At 44.6% G+C, this 22022-nt stretch overlaps 1 protein-coding gene across 1 annotated transcript in view; it reads left to right on the plus strand.

Annotated features, from left to right (window-relative positions):
• Positions 1 to 16796, plus strand: part of AK7 (adenylate kinase 7) — a 68229-nt gene extending 51433 nt beyond the window's left edge. Inside the window, exons 13-18 of the mRNA XM_027521395.1 lie at positions 4140 to 4268; positions 4502 to 4570; positions 8602 to 8799; positions 13365 to 13585; positions 15865 to 16023; positions 16554 to 16796. Of these exons, the coding sequence (XP_027377196.1) occupies positions 4140 to 4268; positions 4502 to 4570; positions 8602 to 8799; positions 13365 to 13585; positions 15865 to 16023; positions 16554 to 16592 (815 nt within the window). The 3' untranslated portion in view covers positions 16593 to 16796. The remainder of the gene's footprint in view (positions 1 to 4139; positions 4269 to 4501; positions 4571 to 8601; positions 8800 to 13364; positions 13586 to 15864; positions 16024 to 16553) is intronic.
• The last annotated feature ends 5226 nt before the right edge of the window (positions 16797 to 22022 follow it).

Here is a 22022-nt window from a genome sequence, read left to right on the forward strand (position 1 = left end):
ACCTGTGGAGGAAGTCTGGCAAGGCCACTTGGAAGGGTGGGGCCTGGGGTTTGTAGGAATCCACAGGTGATCGTGGTCATGTGTACATACGCTGTAAGCCTGGGGTCTAAGGCCAGAACCAGACAGACACGGGACAATGTTTATTGACAGAATCATATAGTTGGTCTTTGCAAAGACCCGAAAGTCTTATCCAATAACTTTGTGTAAACAGGGTGACATGAAGTACTGACTGGACTCTTTTCATGTCCCGGTGGGGGTGACCACACAGAACAAGAATTATGGTTGAGAGCAGTCATTGCGTCACCAAAGTTCAAGAAGGGCCTGTCCTTGGCAGGAGATTCTGTTCTTCCCACTGATGCTGTTGTTGCCATTCAGTCGCTAAGTCACGTCTGACTCTTTGCAACCCTATGGACTGCAGCACACCAGGCTCCTCTGTCCTCTGCTATCTCCCAGCGTTTGCTCACATTTATCACTCACTGAGTCAGTGATGCTATCAAGCCATCTCATCCTCTGCCACCCCCTTCTCCTTTTGCCTTCAATCTATCCCAGCATGCAGGAGAGGCCAACTGGATTAGTAGCCAGGGTCTCCAGTTGGTGCTAGTGGTAAAGAACCCGCCTGCCAGTGCCAGAGACATAAGAGACACGGGTTCGATCCTTGGGTCGGGAAGATCCCCTGGAGAAGGGAGTGGCAACCTACTCCAGTATTCTTGCCTGGAGAATCTCATGGACAGTGGAGCCTGATGGGCTCCAGTGCAAAGGGTTGCAAAGAGTCGGACTGAAGCGACTTAGCATGCACAGGGAGGGAGGCAACCCTCCCCGCTGTCACAGGCCCACCCTCCCCGCTGTCACAGCCCACCCACCCGCTCACTTCTGACAAGATGGCAATAGTCCAGTCAGTCCCCCGTAACCCCAGGAAAGTGCTTTTTTCTTCAAGCTTGTTCAAAACTCCTTCCTATTCACATTTACCTGAAACTAGAACACAGACCCAGGTTACGTTTAAACAAAAGAAGACCTGTGAACCCATGGTGCAAACCTCTGGAAATTTCATAGCATGAAGAGGCAGAAGTCCTCACCTGACCCAGTGTGTCATCATTTGAGTCTAAGAACTCCAACAAGACAGAACTCACAGTCCTGCAGGGAGGCACCTCCGAATTCTTATCGATTCGTGATTCCACTCCCGTTGATCCCTGACTATGCAGCCAAAATAAGGACTTGTTTAAACCACAGAATTCACTAACTAGTTCTAGATCCTTTTTGCATTGTGGATTTGTTGAATCTGGTTGGTGGGATTCCAGGTGATCGGCAGACTGGCCTTTTAACTTTTCTGTGGGTTTGAAATTAAAAAGTTGGGGACAGGGTGAGAAAAATATGTAAATGTATCAACGTTGTAGTGTCTCTACTGTGCATGCATGCTAAGACACTTCAGTCGTGTCCAAATCTTTGTGACCCACTAGGCTCCTCTGTCCATAGCTTCCTCCAGGCAAGAATACTTTAGTGGGTGGCCATGCCCTCCTCCAGGGGATCTTCCCGACCCAGGAATTGAACCCTGTTATGCATGGATTATTTTAAAGACCTTGTTGAACCTTTGTTTTTCTTTTTCCTGTATTTTGGCTGCACTGCTTGGCATGCAGGATTTTAGTTCCCCAACTAGGGAACTAACTGGCGACTCCTGCAATGGAATTGCAGTCTCTCTTAACCACGGGACCACCAGGGAAGTCTCCCCGCTATCTATGTTTAAACTGTCTTTAGCAGTTATAATTATGGGTTAATATTAGCATTTAAATATTACTGTTATTTGAAAGGCAGACTTAAAATTTAACAAAAAAAGAAAACAATGAAGCTGTGTGGTGTTTTAAGGCCTGTCCAGCAGGGCTGTGCTCATTTATTTTAAAGCAGAAGTAACTGTCACCTTCCAAAATGCCCCGGGCCAGCCAAGGTCATGGCTGTATCTCCAGGAGGTCACAGTTCTCTAGAGAAAGGCACCTGGACTTGGCCCTTTGTGTACTCACATTCCATGGTTATCATAAACTGCTGCTCAGGGCTTCCCCGGTGGCACAGTGGGTAAGAATCCGCCTGCCAGTGCAGAGTGCGCAGGTTCGATCCCCGGTCCAGGAAAATGCCACATGCCTTGGGGCAACTAAGCCTGAGCACCACAACTACTGAGCCCGTGTGCCACAGCTACTGAGGCCCACATGCCTGGACGGCGTGCTCCGCAACACAAAAAGCCACCGCAGTGAGAAGCCCGTGCACCACGGCGAAGAGCAGTCCCCATTCGCCGCAACTAGAGAAAGCCCACGTGCAGCAACGAAGACCTAGTGCAGAAAATAAAGATAAAATAAACTGCTGCTCAAGCCCCCTTCTGGCATATTGAACTCTTAGTTCTGAAACAAACAGAACAAATGGCCAAGCTCATTGCCTGAAATAAACCAAGGGATGCCACAGAGGAGGCTGAAGCTAGATTTCTGAGTATGTGCCTTTCCTTATCAGGGAAGCTTTTGAGAATTGGAAATACTGTTTAAATAAAACTCATCTTTGGATATCAGTGGATCCTTGACATTTTTAAAATGTGGCTTTATTTCTTGACAGCACTGTGAACCTTACTGAAAAGGAATGTCAAATCACTTTGAGGAATTTCATTATGTTAAATAACATCTTTATCTTTTTGTCTCTGCCATAATATTTAAGTTTCTGAAAGACGTGATTATTTTCTGAATCAATTACCACCTAATGATTTGTGTGACAATGAAAGGTGGAAGAAAGGAGAGCTGTTTTCATTAGATCATCTCGTTGTCGTTGAATAATAAAAAAGGCTTCAAATTATTTTATATTATACATCCACTGATAAGCTGAAAGTATAGTGCTGCCCTAGGAAGAGTTTCCGGAGAAGGCAATGGCAACCCACTCCAGTACTCTTGCCTGGAAACTCCCACGGACAGAGGAGCCAGGTGGGCTGCAGTCCATGGGGTCCGCTAAGAGTTGGACACAACTGAGTGACTTCCCTTTCACTTTTCACTTTCATGCATTGGAGAAGGAAATGGCAACCCACTCCAGTGTTCTTGCCCGGAGAATCCCAGGGATGGGGGAGCCTGGTGGGCTGTCATCTATGGGGTCGCACAGAGTCAGACATGACTGAAGCGACTTAGCAGCAGCAGCACCAGGAAGAGTTTCAGAGATCAGTTTCTAAACTCCCCAAACTTGCATTGTTGTTTAGTTGCTCAGTCCTGTCTGACTCTTGGGACCCCATGGGCTCTAGCCCATCAAGCTCCTCCATCCCTGGGATTCTCCAGGCAAGAACACTGGAGTGGGTTGCCATTTCCTTCTCCAAAACTTGCATTACCATAATGTATATATTAAGCCATATAAAGGCAGGGCTGTTTTTTAGAAGTGATAGCTGTTCAACAGTTAACAATGGAAGGATAGATGAATATTTTAGAGAAGTTACATCATACTGTCTTGGAAACACTGTGACAGTTTTTGGACAAACTCCTCCCTCCTTTGCCTCCCCAAGCAACTGCAGGAATCCCACATTCAAGGCTGGAGAGAAAACTGTCCAGTGGGGTCAAGGTCTGAAATGCCGACTGGAAGAGACAGGGAGCAGAGGGCTGGTGCCTTTAAGGGTCAGGATCAAGCTTGATTTTTATTCAAAAGCAGCAAATATTTATTGGGCGTGTGCTATTAATAAATCATGTGGCAGCAGGATGCATGAATACCATCCCACTGAATTCTCACAATGGAAGCATTTTTTATTATGTATCGAAGCATAGAAGTATAATATCAAAATAGAATTGAGTAAACCCTGCCAGTCAGGGAGAACACTCTGGATTTCTCCACTTAACTGCTCTTTCAACTTCATCCAAAAGTTGTGACCATGGTTAAAAAAACAAATCTGAAAGTGCAGACATCAGCATTTGCCTCCACTCTTTCTTGCAGACGAGTTCCTTAGTTTCTCCTACTTTACAGGGCGTTAGAATTCATGTGTCATGGTTGAAATACAGAACCACATATTTTTCACTGTAATGCAAAGATAAGAGTTTTTGCGTAGTAATTTTGACGACACAAGAATTTTTGAGGTCACTTTAGAATGTAACCTGTATATGTAGAATATGACTGCATGGTAATTTTTTTTTTCTTTTTATCAGGTCGCCTGGAAGATCAATATATTATTAGATTTATGAAAGAAAAGCTAAAATCCATGCCTTGCAGGAATCAAGGTTACATTTTGGATGGATTCCCAAAGACCTATGATCAGGCCAAAGACCTGTTCAGCCGTAAGTGTGGGTGTTCCTTTTGTTTTGAATGTTTACATTCAGATAAGTTGCAACTTTATTGTTCAGAGTAATAACGGTCACAATTAAAAAAATCAGAGGGACTATATCTAAAATACAAGCTTTCCTCGTTACAGCTAGTTTTCATGAGTGACTCAGTTAAAACATTTACATTTTTGAGCTGTCCTTCATAATAATATGTAATGAATTCAATGATGTATATTTTGTTTTACTAGAAGAGGATGAGGAGGAGGAAGAAGAAGGCAGAGGCAAAATGTTTCCCTATGATAAACTAATCATACCTGGTAAGTTTAAGCTACTTCTCCAAGGTCATATTTAAAGGAACGTCATTTGATATCTCTTTTGTACCACAACAACATTTTTTATGTTGATAAAGTAGGTTTGTTTGTATCAGGAAAAAAGTAAAGCAATATCCTTAATATCAAATTCCAACCTAAAGAATGCACTGGGGGTAATGGATAGAGTCCCTATGAGAACATTCATATCTGCTGTTCCCTTCTGTGACAGAGCAGAAAAGTTAGCCAATCTGTTGGTGCCCTGACTTCCTTTCTTTTTTGTTTTTCTGTACTTTTTTAAAACTTGAGATATAGTTGATTTACAACATTATATAAATTTCAGGTATATAGCATAATACAGCATAGTGATTCACAATTTTTTTAAAAGTCTTTATTGACTGTGTTACAACATTGCTTCTGTTTTGCGTTTTGGTTTTTCAGCCATGAGGCATATGGGATCTTAGGGATCAAACCCTCACCCCCTGCAGTGGAAGGTGAAGTCTTAACCACCAGACCATCAGGGAAGTTCTGATTCACTTTTTAAAAAATTTTTTCCTTTTTTTTTTTTTGATTTAACAGTGTTTTAAAATTGTGCTCCATTTGTAGTTATTACAAAATATTGCCTCTATTCCCTGTGCTCTACAGTGTCCTGGGGAGAGTTGTCAGTTGGTGAGACCGCCAGGGACTGGGTCACTGCCCTTCCTTCCTGCTCTGCTTTAGGTCCTGGCCATGCCATTGTCTCTTCTGGAAGACATCCAGAATCCAGAATCGAGACTGGGCAGGAAGAAGCTGCTCGGGTCCCTAACCACCACAAGTTTATCCTTTTAGGTATTTACCCAGAGCTCTCACTACATACCCTTAAAAGAGAAGTATCAACAATGTGTTCCATGAAAAAGGATTTGCTGAGTACCTAGCAGGCATTTCTTGTGACTCCGCCATCAACTTTAAAAGTTTTTTTCTTCTTCTTCTTTTTTTTTTTAAGTCAGTTTGCATGAGGTTTAACCAAGTTCCGGTCATATGATAAATACAAGAATAGCTATTTTCTTAGCCCAGGGATGTAGCTTGGAAGAGGCTGCTCACTGTGTCAAAGTCCCCGAGAGAGACAATTCACAGCTGTACTCCTTTCCTCCTCCTGGCCCAGGCACAGCTTGTGATGAAGCTTCTGGAAGCAGAGACATCAGGGAGCAGTCATCCTCAAGGATGGATATATACTGTTTGCCTGAGGCAGGATCACAAAATGCCAGAGGAATGGGTTCTCTTAGGTTTCCCATTAATTTCTGTACTTGTCTCCAGAAAGGTTAAAAAGTAAAGTCGACTGGTCTAAATAAGCCCATCTGTCCAGTTTATGAGACTTTAGCACTTCTGGGCGATAGGCATTCATTCTAAACCCCATGGTAAATCCTCCTGTTCTCCCTGAGGCAGCTGGATAAAATTCAGCTCAACCCACCATCTGCCACATAACAGGCAGGACACGCGAGGGAAGCTTATTGAGCTTCTCCATGAGCTTGGGAGGCAGGAATTACTCCCTTGTTTACCAGATCCCGAGCCTGAAGTCCAGAGACTGATCCAAGCCCTCTTCGCTGGTAAATGTGAGGGCTTGAATTCAGATTCATATCTTCTCATGCCACTGCCTCCAAAAACCAGAGCGAATGAAACCCCTCCCTAAGATAAGAAAATGGAAACACAAGAGGTAAAAAGATATGCAGTTCTTAGTCCTGATCCACGGGGCTGCTCTCTGCCGGGTATGGTCCAAACACGTCCATGATGAAATCTCTTTGGAATGTCTAGTCTGTTCTTTTCAATTAGCCCCCCTCCCCCCTTTTTAAAAAGAAATTGTCATTAGTTTCTCTCTTCCTGAAAAAAATCAGATCATTGTCTCATTTGAACTGTGAGATTTTAATTAATGGAAATGACAGAGACATGAGAGGCTAATGCCATTGAAAGAAGAATTTATTCCTCATATTTCCCCAGAGAAGGGAGTGTGGGAACCATCCAGGGCCACTGGGAGAAGCACCAGGGTTGGTCAGGAGGCAGGGGAAAGTCTAGGACTCAGCCTCTCTTGAGATTACTGTGGGAAAGGCAGGGGATTGACTAGTATGAGTAGTTGCAGTGGGCTTTGGTCTCTAGCTGCCTGGTCCTGGCCCTGGCCCTGGCCCTGGGATGAGTAAAGGCAGGAGAAATACTGACTTGGTGTGTAAGTTACATAAAAGGGGCGGTTGGCTTGCATACGTGAAGTGTGCACTGAGGGGTGGATGAAATGCTCACTGTCATTAATAATGATCCATGTGTCAAATATTCGATAAGCACTGACTGTGTTATACTGAACATAGATGTTTCATAGCATGAAGTGAGCAAATAGGTTGATCTATGAAAAATTAAAGTCCCAGGGAAGTCCCTGTTTATATTAATTTGGCAAATTGGCCTTCAGAGCATTTTGCTCATAGCTGTGAGTCTCTTTGGGAAATGGTGATATTGTGCTGGAAATGTGTCAAGGTGACAATTGACTGGGCAGCTGACAACAGATGTATCACAGGGTTATTAGAGATTTGGATTGACAATTTCTCCTTTTTAATTTTTGGCCATGCCACATGGCTTGTAGGATCTTAGTTCCTTGACCAGAGATTGAACCTGTCTCTTGGCAGGAGAAGTGTGGAGTCCTAACCACTGGACTTCAAGGGAATTCCCAATTTTTGCTGTTTTTATTGAAAAGAGGGAAGGAAGGAAAGCAGAAAGGAAGAAACGGAGGAAGGGAAAGAAAAACAATAGATCTTACAAGATGCCCATTAATTGGGCCTCCCAGGTGACTTAGAGGTGAAGAGTGTGCCCAGTGCGGGAGCCGCTCCCTGGGTGGGAGAGATCCCCCGGAGGAGGAAATGGCAACCCACTCTGTTGTAGCCACGCGTTCCAGGAAACAAACTCACTCAGAAGGACAATGCAGATAGTGGAGTGCAGTTTATTACGCCAGTGGGCCCAAGGCAGAGTCTCCTCTTAGCCAAGGACCCGTACCAGTTTTTGTGAAAACCTTATATACCCTAAATGTACTTGCTCAAACCCACCTCCCCAAATTCCTTGAAACTAGTCTGGACAAGGTAAAAAAGAGATACGATCAAAGTTAACCAATGATTCACGTGTCACTGCTACTGCTGCTAAGTCACTTAAGTCGTGTCCGACTCTGTGCGACCCCATAGACGGCAGCCCACCAGGCTCCCCCGTCCCTGGGATTCTCCAGGCAAGAACACTGGAGTGGGTTGCCGTTTCCTTCTCCAATGCATGAAAAGTGAAGAGTGAAAGTGAAGTCGCTCAGTCGTGCCGGACCGTTAGCGACCCCATGGACTGCAGCCTTCCAGGCTCCTCCGTCCAAGGGATTTTCCAGGCAAGAGGACTGGAGTGGGGTGCCATTGCCTTCTCCATCATGTGTCACAAGACTAGATAAACAGTAGACATTTATCAATAGGACTGTGGTCATATCCCGATAAACATAATGGAATTTACGACTTTGTTCTGTTACAGAGATAATTAGTGTATTCTTTTAGGCAACGGAGAGTCCAAGTCCAAGTCCTGAGGCTCTTTTATCCAGGGGGTCTGGTTTCCCATTGGTATGCCGTTTCTATAGACACCGGGCACAAAGTTCAGAGTGCAGTGGGAGGGTGACCATGCGTGTAGCCTAATGTTCTCAGCCTGGCCTAAGATGGAGTCCAGCTCTGTCTGTTTCCTCCTTCAACTCCAGTATTCTTGCCTAGGAAATCCCATGGACAGAGGAGCCTCGTGGGCTACAGTCCATGGGGTCACAAAGAGTCGGACACGACTGAGCGACTGAGCACGTGCGCATGGGCTTCACTGGGGGGGTGGTCTCTGGAAACATGGTGATTTGTATCTGTCCTCCACCAGAGGCAGCAAGAAGGCCAATTGGCCAGGCCCTCTGTGGCAACAGGATTTCCCAGCTGGTAACCAGACGTCTGGGTTGAGCAGTGGCGGGTCTGCCAGCACCTGCTTGCCGGCTCCAGGGCCCCTGTGTGAACTCACAAGCTCCTTCTCTCCAGAGTTCGTGTGTTCACTGGATGCGTCCGACGAGTTCCTCAAGGAGCGGGTGATGAATCTCCCCGAGAGCATCGTGACAGGGACCCACTACAGCCAGGACCGGTTCCTCCGGGCTCTGAGCAACTACCGGGACGTCAACACCGAAGACGAGACTGTCCTCAACTACTTCGACGAACTTGAAATCCACCCAATCCATATAGGTACGAAATAAACTCAAGGATAAAGTGAACGTGGAGCACCACGGCCCAGTGTCTGCACCCCCAGCCAGCCTGGGGCATGCCTGTCATAGGGCTGGGGGAGCGGAGGACAGTACAAGTGTGTGTCTAGGGCCCAGGACGTCACAAGAAAAGACAGGGGAGTTGTCTACTTGAGGATTTAGTGGAGTGGGTGGGGGGTGGGGAGCGTTACTGTTGTACGAAAACGTGGATGTATTACGAAGGTGAATGCCAAATGGCATTATTTATTTTACCAAATTGGCTTTTATTTTTATTTTAACGAATGAGGCAATTGATTAACCCGGTATCGTTTGTTGTAAAGCTTCTTGTTGGCAGCTGCCACCTGTGTGTGATTCTGTTCCGGTCTCTATGTCCACGAGGTCAGTTTGTGGCCCCCATCCTGGTCCTGTTCCACCAATTTCAGTCTCTCCAGGGCTTGGAGGACCCGGCGGGCCACACTCTTGGAGCCTCTGCCGAAGTAGCCGGGCATGACACCATTCTCTGATGCTCCCCCACCCCCCCCACCCCCGACAGATCTGGGTTTCAGAGCCAACCCCGGTTCCAGCCCGGAGGTACAGGTGCCGGGCTGTGGCAGCTGCTCATGTAGAACCACTTCTCATTGTAGGGAGCAAGCTCTTTATGTTTGGCCAGCTTGACCGTGTCCACCCATTCAGGGACTTTCAGCTTCCCGGACCTCTAAGGAAGGCTGCTGGAGTTCTGATGCACTTCTGCGGCTTCACGTCTTTTTACAGTAACTCCAGGCACGATGCGCCCTCTGCACTGCTAGCCAGGGGAACGGGGGATTTTTAAAAAATATTTGATTTATTCATTTGGCTACGCTGGGTCTTCGTTGTGGCATGTGAGATCTAGCTCCCTGACCAGGGATCAAACCCAGGCCCCCCTACATTGGGAGCGAGGAGTCTTAGCCACATCAGGAAGTCCCCAAATTGGCATTTTTTTAAGGGTACTTAAAGTTACATGGTTTGCTGCCAGCTGCATTGGACCATTTCCCCAGCATCCTTGGGAGGTGCCTTCTGTTCCCATAGCATTGCACTGGTGTTCTTCACAAAGCCCCTCCTGGCCTTTAGACTGGCCAACTCACCCCTGGTTGCTGTTGTTTGTTGTTTCATCACTAAGTTGTGTCTGACTCTTGTGACCCCATGGACTGCAGCACGCCAGGCTTCACAATCTCCCGGAGTTTGCTCAAACTCATGTTTATTGCGGAGAAGGCAATGGCAACCCACTCCAGTACTCCTGCCTGGAAAATCCCATGGACGGAGGAGCCTGGTAGGCTGCAGTCCATGGAGCGCTAAGAGTCGGAATGACTAAGCAGCTTCACTTTCACTTTTCCTTTCATGCATTGGAGTAGGAAATGGCAACCCACTCCAGTGTTCTTGCCTGGAGAATCCCAGAGACAGGGGAGCCTGGTGGGCTGCCATCTGTGGGGTCACACAGAGTTGGACACAACTGAAGTGACTTAGTATTAGCAGCAGCATGTTCATTGAGTTGGTGATGCTATCTAACCATCTTATCCTCTGCTGCCCCCTTCTCCTCCTGCCTTCAATCTTTCCCAGCATCAAGGTCTTTCCAATGAGTCAGCTCTTTGCTTCAAGTGGCCGAAGAAATGGAACTTCAGCTTTACCATCAGTCCTTCCAATGAATATTCAGGGTTGATTTCCTTCAGGATTGAGTGGTTTGATCTCCTTGCTATCCAAGGGACTCTCAAGAGTCTTCTCCAACACCACAATTCAGAAGCATCGGTTCTTCAGCTCTCAGTCTTCTTTATGGTCCAACTCTTAGTCCATACATGACTACTGGGAAAACCATAGCTTTGACTAGACAGATCTTTGTTGGCAAAGTAATGTCTCTGCTTTTTGGTATGCTGTCTAGGCATTAACTCACTCTTAGCTACTCAGAAATCAAATAGCTCTTCATCGCATTCCTCCTGTTTCCTGTAAACACTTAACTCAGAGCTGAGCACCCAGCAAGCATGCAGTGAGCATGCTGTCTCATCAGCCTCACCGCAGCCTCATCGTTGCTACCTCCAGATCCTTTCTGTTGTGGCTGGTTTCTCCTCCTCTTGGCTCAGTGAACCACTGAACTTCCTTTCTGGTTTTCTGGATCCTGACACCTCTGCTTCCTCCGGGTTTGCTGAAAAAAATTGCTAATCTGATGGCAGCTTAGTGCCCAGGTTGACCTTTGGGGCCTCCCAAGGCCTCTCTCCATCCCCTCAAACCAGCTGGGACACATCCCAGTCCTGGAGTACTGGGAGGCTTAGAGCTGACAGAAACTGTCAGCAGGAGAGCTGATTCCAGTTTCTAGCTCTGCCTCAGTATTCTCATCTGTGAAATAGGAAAATAATCCCTGGCTTGTGACTAATGGTGGGGATTAGAGATAGGAGGTGTCTGGCACATTGGTGAAGTTCAACAGCTGGTAGTTAATCTTATTATTAGTACAACAGTAAGGCAGAAAGTGATGTGTATTATGAAATGAGAATACATTTATCAGTCTGCAAATTCTGCTCTGTTTTGCACCCTCAGAAGTGATTGGATTTTGTCTTCATCTGGACAGGCCTGTGTACGTTGCACACCAAGTTCTATAGGTAGAAGCTAAGGATTCTACACCTACTAATATGGGAAGTAGTTTACACGATTTACCCAGAGAACTTGGAAGGAGTGGTGAGCAAACTTCATAAAAGTAGTGATTGTCATCTTTTTCAGTAAAACCCCCCAAAACTATTTATGGAATGATGAGGAGAGCCCCAGGGAGAAACAAGGCAGAAATGATGAGGTGGAATGAATGAGTGAGTGATCACTGTCTTCTGCCTCATTCCGTGCCCGTCACTTTTGGCCTCATCTTCACACTCACAACCAGAGACAAGGGAAAAGCAAAGGGGTGTAATGTATCCCAGCGATGGGCATAGGGGAGGGCGTCAAGGTCAGGAACGCGCCCAGCCTCTGGAGGGTCTTGAATGGGGCCCTGGAAGGATGCTGGCACCTGCGTCCTGTCGCTGCACCTCTGTACCCCACTTCTCTCTCAGCATCTCTTTCTGCCCTTTAGTTATTTATTTTTTTGGCCACACCATGCAGCATCTTAGTTCCCTGACCAGGGATTGAACCTGAGCCCCCAGCATTGGAAGTGAGGAGTCTTAACCGCTGAATTGCCAGGGATGTCCGCTCTGCATCTTTTTTCTCTTTTGCTCTTTGAACCAGGTCTCTCTCCTTTCTCTGGCCCACGTGGTAAATGAAGGCTGCCTCACAGCCCTGAAGTTTCCATGTTAACACTGGGAGCCAAGCCCGTAGCTAGATGTGTCTCTTTCCATCCTAATTGTACATACTTAGACGAGCAGATGGGAGGTCATGGTTGGGTCAGGTGCGCACGCCCCAGCTAATCCTCCATTCATCCTTCCCAAGGTCAGGGCAGAAGTACTCCTGGAGGCAGCAGTGTTCTATCTTTCAAGTACATCAGGGGTGTAATGCTCTACTAGGGGAGCCAAGGAGAAATGCATTGAAATGTCAGAGCTCAGGCAACCAGGAAGTGAGTTTGTGTATGTGTGTGTGTGTGTTTTGGTTTGGTCTTGCTTCTTGATGGGCTTGTTTCCACCCACCGACCGATGTACTTGGCTCCGTTCTTCCCCTCGTCCCATGTTGGAACCTGGCAGAGCTTCTAGCCTAGGTCAAGGTTCTATAGTCCAAACACGGGGGGCGGGGAGTGCAGCAGTGGCTGTGCTTGGCGGCTGGTGAGCAGTTACTCCCGAAGAAGGGCTGGAGGCGCTTAGCTCTCAAATGCACCTACTGCTCACCCTTCTGTGCAGAGACCTTCCAAGCAAGCCCTGAGACTGGTGTAGAATTTACTATTCAGTGAATTGTGCAGGGAGGAACTTCCTGTTGTCAGCAAGCCTTCCCCACTCTCCCCTTCCCCTCCCAGATCCCCTTCTCCCTCTCCTCCTCTTTTTTCTCATTCTCCTTCTGGTCTTCTTGTTAACATCAGTCACATATTCTGGAGTTTGGACTTTTTCTGATTCAATCAGGCAAACTGAAAAAGTTAATTAAAAAAAAAAAGAATTGAAAATGTATCCCAGAATCACTGATTCTCAGAAACAGAAAACCAAAGAAACCTGGAGGTCACTCAGCCCCCTCTCCGCCCACATCCAGGTGCAGGACTTCCTTTTGTGGAAATCCCCCTGAGTGAAGTGCCCTAGTCTTGCTTAAACGCCTCCCAGGGTGGAGAACTCACTCCTTTGAGGAGGTCCACACCCCCATCCATCCACTCAAATCAGAGGCAGGTGTCACAGCTCAGAGACCCGAGCCCCAGGCTTGCTCCCCGTAACTCTCAGAGACCAGTTTGATATTTGCCAGTCAGGCCAGAAATTCTAGACTGTGCTGGTAAACTCAAAAAGGAAAACCCCATATAGTAATTTACACAATTCGCCATCACAGGATTACAGTAATGAAGAATTTTCCTAAGTCTGGTCTCAGGATAGATTGTGAGCAGGGACCAGACTATGAAAAAGTCTGTGTGGGTCTCTTTCTCTCTCCTAATAATTAAAGATGTAGGAAGACTTGAAGATGCTCAGAACAGACTTGCCATCAAACAGCTCATCAAGGAGGTCGGGGAGCCTCGAAATTATGGCTTAACGGATGAAGAAAAGGCGGAAGAGGAGCGGAAGGCTGCTGAGGAACGGCTGGCCAGGGAGGCCATGGAGGAGGCAGAGAGAGAGCACAAGGAGGCCATGGAGACTGCTGAGAAGATCGCCCGCTGGGAGGAATGGGTGAGTGTGTGCCCGTGTGTGGGGTGGGGGTGCGGGGTGCGGCGCTGGCAAAGCCATCCGGGCCTGTAGCGCTTCCCATCCTAATAGAGAAATGTCGTGCAAATAACCCAAACGATTTTGTTGTTGTTTGTTGTTGTTTATTTTCTCATATATATCATTTTTTAAAAATTTATTTCAATGTCGTGCAAATAACCCAAACGATTTTGTTGTTGTTTGTTGTTGTTTATTTTCTCATATATATCATTTTTTAAAAATTTATTTCCTATGTACCATTTAAAAGAACATGCCCTTGGTCTTTTGCTAAGTAAAAACAGCTAGGACTTCCCTGGTGGGCCAGTGGTTAAGAATCTGCCTGTCAATGCAGGGGACACAAAGTTTGACCCCTGGTCCCGGAAGATTCCACGTGCCATGGAGCAACTCAGCCCGTCCACCACAATCACTGAGCCCGAGGCCCTGGAGCCCACACACAGAAACAAAGGCCCAGCACTGCCAAAAAAAAAAAAGTTAAAAAAAATACCAATGAGCCACTGATGTAGTATGAACAGTACTGCTGCAAAAGTGTACCATTTGGCGGCATTGTCAATCTGGGGATTTCGTTTGGTTTCCCTCCATTTACCCATCTAACTTGGGTGGTCAGCCTCATTTCACCCTCCTTCTCACCACTGAGTCTTCTTATCTATTCTGCCTCCAAAAACCACACGCAGATCCACCCACAGGGCTCCACTTCTGCTGACCAGGGTGCTAGACTCACGTGGTGCCTTCTTTTTGTCTCCCCAGCTCCACCCCCTCCATCTCCAGTCTGCCCCCCTGCTGATGCCTGGCGGTCCATCTAATATATAGACCCACCGCGGCCATTCTCTGTTTAAAGTCTTCACAGACTGTTCATCATCATTAGATGAAAGTACAAACTCCTTATTGTGGGCCCCAGGGTCCTCTGTGACCTGGCTCCTTCTAAGGTCATTTAAACAACTTGCCACCTGTGTGATTCACTTCCTCCTTGCTTTTGAGTCTTTGCTAAATGAAGCCTTTTCTGCTGCTGCTGCTAAGTCACTTCAGTCGTGTCCAACTCTGTGATCCCATAGACGGCAGCCCACCAGGCTCCCCCGTCCCTGGGATTCTCCAGGCAAGAACACTGGAGTGGGTTGCCATTTCCTTCTCCAATGCATGAAAGTGAAAAGTGAAAGGGAAGTCGCTCAGTCATGTCTGTCCAACCCTCACCAACCCCATGGACTGCAGCCCACCAGGCTCCTCCGTCCATGGGATTTTCCAAGCAGGAGTACTGGAGTGGGGTGCCATTGCCTTCTCCGAAATGAAGCCTTTAGTCTTTGTCAAAGTAAGTCTGTCTAATAAGATCTTTCCTGGGCACCATATTTAAAGTTCAATACCTGCCCCTCAGCATAACGTGTCATATCCCTTTCTATACATTTAAATTTCCCCCTTTGGGACTTCCGTGGCAGCCCAGAGGTTGAGACTTCCAGCGTCCATTGCAGGGGGCATGGGTTCAATCCCTGGTGGGGGAACTAAGATCCCGCATGTTGTGCAGCATGGCCACATTCATTCAAAAATGAATTTGCACTTATGGTTTGTACTCTTTGCACTTATTTCCCCTCTGTCCATGGGATTCTCCAGGCAAGAAGACTGGGGTGGGTTGCCTTGCCCTCCTCCAAAGGATCTTCTGGAAGTAGGGATCAAACCAGTGTCTCCTGCATTGGTGGGCGGATTCTTTACCACTAAGCCCCCAGGGAAGCCTAAAGCAATGTATATTTTATATCTTTGTCTGTGTAATGTCTTTTGCTGTCTTTTGTTTAACTAATGTCCAGGAGTAGGCTGGACTGATGTGCTTAAGCCCCACCCAATCCCCTAGGCTGAAAAGGGAGATTTCTCAAAGGAAATCTGGAATTATTAGTCCTGAGAGAGAGGGACCGGATGCTGAGCAAGGCATAAACACAAGCCCACCAGACCAATACCTTCTAGACTTTCTATTAGACTTCTACAATTCTATGATCCTTCCTTCCTTCTTTTCTTTCTCTCACTTTGCTTGATCTGGGCAGCTAGAAATTATTTCAGTGTAAGAAGTGAGATAGGTATCCAGTTTATTATTTTCTAAGTGACCATGCACTTGTTAAAACACCATTTACATCTTTTCTCTGCCGATTGGAAACACCATCTTTATCATAACGTAATGAACATTGCTACTTCTAGTGGACTCTGGGGTGAGTTGTATGAAACTGTTCTTCTTTTTCCGTCTATTTACCCTACCCACAATGTTCTATTTGTAGAATAAACGACTAGAGGAAGTGAAAAGAGAAGAAAGAGAATTATTGGAGGCCCAGTCTATTCCCTTGAGAAACTATTTAATGACCTATGTTATGCCAACACTTATGCAGGGTCTGAATGAGTGTTGTAAGGTCAGACCTGATGATCCTGTTGATTTTCTGGTAAGAGATTTAAGTGTCTTTTTTTTTTTAAAATATCAATTTGAAAATAAAATATACCCAAATATAAATGAAAAACCCATTGAGACAGAAAAATTGTGTATCTGGTTATTTTGGAAATAGCCTTTAATACCTTCATCATAGTTTATAATGTTTCATCATAGTTTATAAGACTTTTATTACTCATTTGAAAGTAAAAAGTTTATATACTTGCATTTTTATGTTTTTAAGTGTTGGTTTGTTTTATTATTAAATGTCTAGAATTAAAGTAATGGAAACTATGTTAATAATGAGGACTATTTCTTATTTAGTTGCTTCCAACTCTTATGCAACCCCATGGACTTGCAGTCCTCCAGTCTCCTCTGTCCATGAGATTTCCCAGCAGAAAATACTGGAGTGGGTTGTCATTTCCTTGTTCAACTTCCATTTTTAAGTACAATGAATTTTCACTTTTATAGTACAAACTAATGTACTATTAATTCTAAAAAATAATACATTTTAAATTGCTGGCACTTTTTTTTTTTCAATTATAGGCAGAATATCTTTTCAAGAATAATCCTGAAACGCAGTAAAACTATGAAGATATCATGTCATGTGCTTTGCCGAGCTCAAGATGAGTTTAACATAGTAATTTGAAAAACTGCTTTAAAAAAAAATGCTTTTCTAGTTTTGGGGAAATTCTTTTCTTTCTTCCTGCAATCAAATATTTTATTAAGTAAAATCATAAAAAGCCCTATGGTAATGAGTCACTACTTCATTAAAACCTTGCATGCTAACTTGCTTTGTCGTGTCTGTGTGACCCTATCAACTGTGTGACCCGCCAGGCTCCTCTGTCCATGGGATTCTCCAGGCAAGAATGCTGGAATGGGTTGCCATTTCCTCTTCCAGGGGATCTTCCCAAACCAGAGACCAAACCCGTGTCCCCTGTGTCTCCTTCATTGGCACGCAGATTCTTTATCTCTAGTGACGCCTGGGAAGCCTAATTAAAACCACATTTGAGAGGTAAATTGTTAAGGTGTATCTGTGTATAGCTCATGGGATAAATGCTGATTTACTATTTCACTCTTCATCGGAGTATTCTGCATGATAATGTTCAAAGTAACTCAATTTACAGCATGAACAAAGTCAGACTACATATTATTCCAACATGTGAGCTAATGATTTTATGTGACTTGTTATGGCCCCTGCACCAATGGTGTTAGAAATGAAAATATATCAGAACAGTTTTTGCTTTTTGAATCACAGGAAGTCAAACAGGGTTGGTTTCTGCAAGGTGGTTTCTGAGTTTAAGATCAGCACCCAACCTGTGAGGCAGAGACAATTATAAACTTCTTGGTATAAAAATTCATGTAACAGGATGAATAATTTTTAACATCTGTGATAATTAGAAAGTAGCTGAATATTCTTAACAAAATAACTTTACCATATCAGTTCAGTTCAGTCGCTCAGTTGTGTCCAACTCTTTGCGACCCCATGAATCACAGCACGCCAGGTCTCCCTGTCCATCACCAACTCCCGGAGTTCACCCAGACTCACATCCAACGAGTCAGTGATGCCATCCAGCCATCTCATCCTCTGTCGTCCCCTTCTCCTCCTGCCCCCAATCCCTCCCAGCATCAGAGTCTTTTCCAATGAGTCAACTCTTTGCATTAGGTGGCCAAAGTACTGGAGTTTCAGCTTTAGCATCATTCCTTCCAAAGAAATCCCAGGGCTGATCTCCTTCAGAATGGACTGGTTGGATCTCCTTGCAGTCCAAGGGACTCTCAAGAGTCTTCTCCAACACCACAGTTCAAAAGCATCAATTCTTCGGTGCTCAGCCTTCTTCACAGTCCAACTCTCACATCCATACATGACCACAGGAAAAACCATAGCCTTGACTAGACGAACCTTTGTTGGCAAAGTAATGTCTCTGCTTCTGAATATGCTATCTAGGTTGGTCATAACTTTCCTTCCAAGGAGTAAGCGTCTTTTAATTTCATGGCTGCAGTCACCGTCTGCGGTGATTTTGGAGCCCAAAAAATAAAGGCTGACTCTGTTTCCACTGTTTCCCCATCTATTTCCCATGAAGTGATGGGACCAGATGCCATGATCTTCGTTTTCTGAATGTTGAGCTTTAAGCCAACTTTTTCACTCTCCACTTTCACTTTCATCAAGAGGCTTTTTAGTTCCTCCTCACTTTCTGCCATAAGGGTGGTGTCATCTGCACATCTGAGGTTATTGATATTTCTCCCAGCAATCTTGATTCCAGCTTGTGCTTCTTCCAGCCCAGCGTTTCTCATGATGTACTCTGCATAGAAGTTAAATAAGCAGGGTGACAATATACAGCCTTGACGTACTCCTTTTCCTATTTGGAACCAGTCTGTTGTTCCATGTCTAGTTCTAACTGTTGCTTCCTGACCTGCATACAGATTTCTCAAGAGGCAGATCAGGTTGTCTGGTACTCCCATCTCTTTCAGAATTTTCCACAGTTTATTGTGATCCACACAGTCAAAGGCTTTGGCATAGTCAACAAAGCAGAAATAGATGTTTTTCTGGAACTCTCTTCTTTTTCCATGATCCAGCGGATGTTGGCAATTTGATCTCTGGTTCCTCGGCCTTTTCTAAAACCAGCTTGAACATCAGGAAGTTCACGGTTCACATATTGCTGAAGCCTGGCTTGGAGAATTTTGAGCATTACTTTACTAGCGTGTGAGATGAGTGCAATTGTGCAGTAGTTTGAGCATTCTTTGGCATTGCCTTTCTTTGGGATTGGAAAGAAAACTGACCTTTTCCAGTCCTGTGGCCACTGCTGAGTTTTCCAAATTTGCTGGCATATTGAGTGCAGCACTTTCACAGCATCATCTTACAGGATTTGAAAGAGCTCAACTGGAATTCCATCACCTCCACTAGCTTTGTTCATAGTGATACTTCCTAAAGCCCACTTGACTTCACATTCCAGGATGTCTGGCTCTAGGTGAGTGATCACACCATCATGATTATCTGGGTTGTGAAGATCTTTTTTGTACAGTTCTTCTGTGTATTCTTGCCATCTCTTCTTAATATCTTCTGCTTCTGTTAGGTCCATACCATTTCTGTCCTTTATTGAGCCCATCTTTGCATGAAGGCATAAATAATCCCGGTGGCCCTTGCCAGCTCTAAAAATCCTATAATTCCCATAACTACACTGGATGAGAAATCGATTTCAGTTCAGTTCAATTCATTTCAGTTGCTCAGTCGTGTTCGACTCTTTGTGACCCCATGGACCGCAGCACGCCTACGTTTATTTTAATGACATGTATCATTTCTTTAAATAATAAAATCTGAATATAACTGCACTACACTTTTTACACTACGTTTTTGTGAGGCAAAATACACACAGCATAAATTTATCATTGCAACCATCCTGAAGTGTACAATTCAGTGGTACTGCGTAAATCTGTGACATTGTCCACTCATCGCCACCATCTAGCGGGAGAGCTTTTCCATCACCCCAAGCGGAAGCCCTGCACCAGCCATCACTCTGCATCATCCCCTCGCCACAAGCTTCTAGCAAACATGAATCTGTCTCTATGGATTTGTCTACTCTGGAGAATCATGAAATGTGTGGCCTTTTGTGTCTGGCCTCTTTCACTTAGCATGTTTCCAAGCTTCATCCATGTTGTAGTATGTATCAGTATTTCATTCCTTTCTATAGTGGTGTCTATACTCTACGCATAGACTGTATTTTGTTTAATCATTCATGCCTTGATGGACAGTTGGGTTGTTTCCACCTTTTGGCTGCTGTGAATAGAGCTGCTGTGAACATTTGAACACAAGTTCCTGTTTGAACCCCTGTTGTCAATTTTCGGTAGAAAGCCAGCTGTAGAAATACAGTCATAAGGTAATTCTGTTTGACTTATTGGGGGAACTACCAGACTAGCGGGTGGGTAGTAGTGTCACATTGTGACTAAGTACGTTTTCATGCGCTTGATGACCATTTGTGTATGTCCTTGGGAGAAATCTATATTTGAACCTTTTGCTCACTTTTTATTTGGGTTGTTTATCTTTTTGTTACTGAATTGTTAAAAGTTCTTTATGTATTCTAGATAGAACACCCTTATCAGCTATGTGATTGGCAAATATTTCTTCCCATTCTGTGGCTTGTCTTTTCACTCCCTTGATAATGCCCTTTAAAGCACAAAACTTTTAATTTTGATGATATCCAATTTACCAACTTTTCTTTTACTTCACTGCACTGTTTTGTCCCCATTTTTATTATTCTTCACTTTTTTCTTACTCTTTAATTTTATTTATTTTTTAAACTTTTTGATTTGTATTGGACTATAGCCGATTAACAACCTTGTGGCAATTTCGGGTGAACGTTGATAGGACTTAGCCATACAGATACATGTATCCATTCTCCCCCAAACCCTGCTTCCATCCAAGCTGGCACATAATACTGAGTAAAGTTCCATGTGCTATACAGTAGGTCCTTGTTGGTTATTCATTCTGAATATAACAGTTTGTACATGATCTTCCCAAACTCCCTAACTATTCCCTCCCCCTGGCAGTCATAAGTTCATTTTCTAAGCCTTTGCATCTCTTTCTGTTTTGTAAGTTCATTTGTGTCATTTCTTTTTAGATTCCACGTATAAGGGATGTCATACAATATTTCTCTTTCTCTGTCCGACTTACTTCACTATGACAATTTCTAGGTCTAACCATGTTGCTGCAAATTCACTGCACTATTTTTGATCCTTATTTTAATTGAAAATACTAAGTAACTAAAGAGAACCTGGAATGTTAGGTCCATGAATCAAGGTAAATTGGAAGTGGTCAAATAGGAGATGGCAAGAATGAATGTCGACATTTTAGGAATTACCAAACTAAAATGGACTGGAATGGGTGAATTTAATTCAGATGACCATTACATCTACTACTGTGGGCAAGAATCCCTTAAAAGAAATGGGGTAGCCATCATAGTCAACAAGAGAGTCCAAAATGCAGTACTTGGATGCAATCTCAAAAACGACAGAATGATCTCTGTTCGTTTCCAAGGCAAACCATTCAATATCACAGTAATCCAAGCCTATGTCCCAACCAGTAACGCTGAAGAAGCTGAAGTTGAACGGTTCTATGAAGACCTACAAGACCTTTTAGAACTAACACCCAAAAAAGATGTCCTTTTCATTATAGGGGACTGGAAAGAAAAGTAGGAAGTCAAGAGATACCTGGAGTAACAGGCAAATTTGGCCTTGGAATATAGAATGAAGCAGGGCAAAGGCTAATAGAGTTCTGCCAAGAGAACGCGCTAGTCCTAGCAAACACTCTCTTGAACAACACAAGAGAGACTCTATACATGGACATCACCAGATGGTCAACACCGAAATCAGATTGATTATATTCTTTGCAGCCAAAGATGGAGAAGCTCTATACAGTCAGCAAAAACAAGACCAGGAGCTGACTGTGGCTCAGATCATGAACTCTTTGTTGCCAAATTCAGACTTAAATTGAAGAAAGTAGGGGAAACCACTAGACCATTCAGGGATGACCTAAATCAAATCCCTTATGATTATACAGTGGAAGTGAGAAATATTTAAGGGACTAGATCTGATAGAGAACCTGATGAACTATGGACGGAGGTCTGTGATACTGTACAGGAGACAGGGAGCAAGACCATCCCCAAGAAAAAGAAGTGCAAAAAAGCAAAATGGCTGTCTGAGGAGGCCTTACAAATAGGTGTGAAAAGAAGCCAAAAGCAAAGGAGAAAAGGAAGGATACACCCATCTGAATGCAGAGTTCCAAAGAATATCAAGGAGAGATAAGAAAGCCTTCCTCAGTGATCAATGCAAAGAAATAGAGGCAAACAACAGAATGGGAAAGACTAGAGATCTCTTCAAAAAATGAGAGCTACCAAGGGAACATTTCATGCAAAGATGGGCTCAGTAAAGGACAAAAATGGTATGGACCTAACAGAAGCAGAAGATACTAAGAGGTGGCAAGAATACACAGAAGAACTGTACAAAAAAGATCTTCAGGACCAA

Source organism: Bos indicus x Bos taurus, chromosome 21 (assembly GCF_003369695.1).
Source record: "Bos indicus x Bos taurus breed Angus x Brahman F1 hybrid chromosome 21, Bos_hybrid_MaternalHap_v2.0, whole genome shotgun sequence".
Taxonomy (NCBI): domain Eukaryota; kingdom Metazoa; phylum Chordata; class Mammalia; order Artiodactyla; family Bovidae; genus Bos; species Bos indicus x Bos taurus.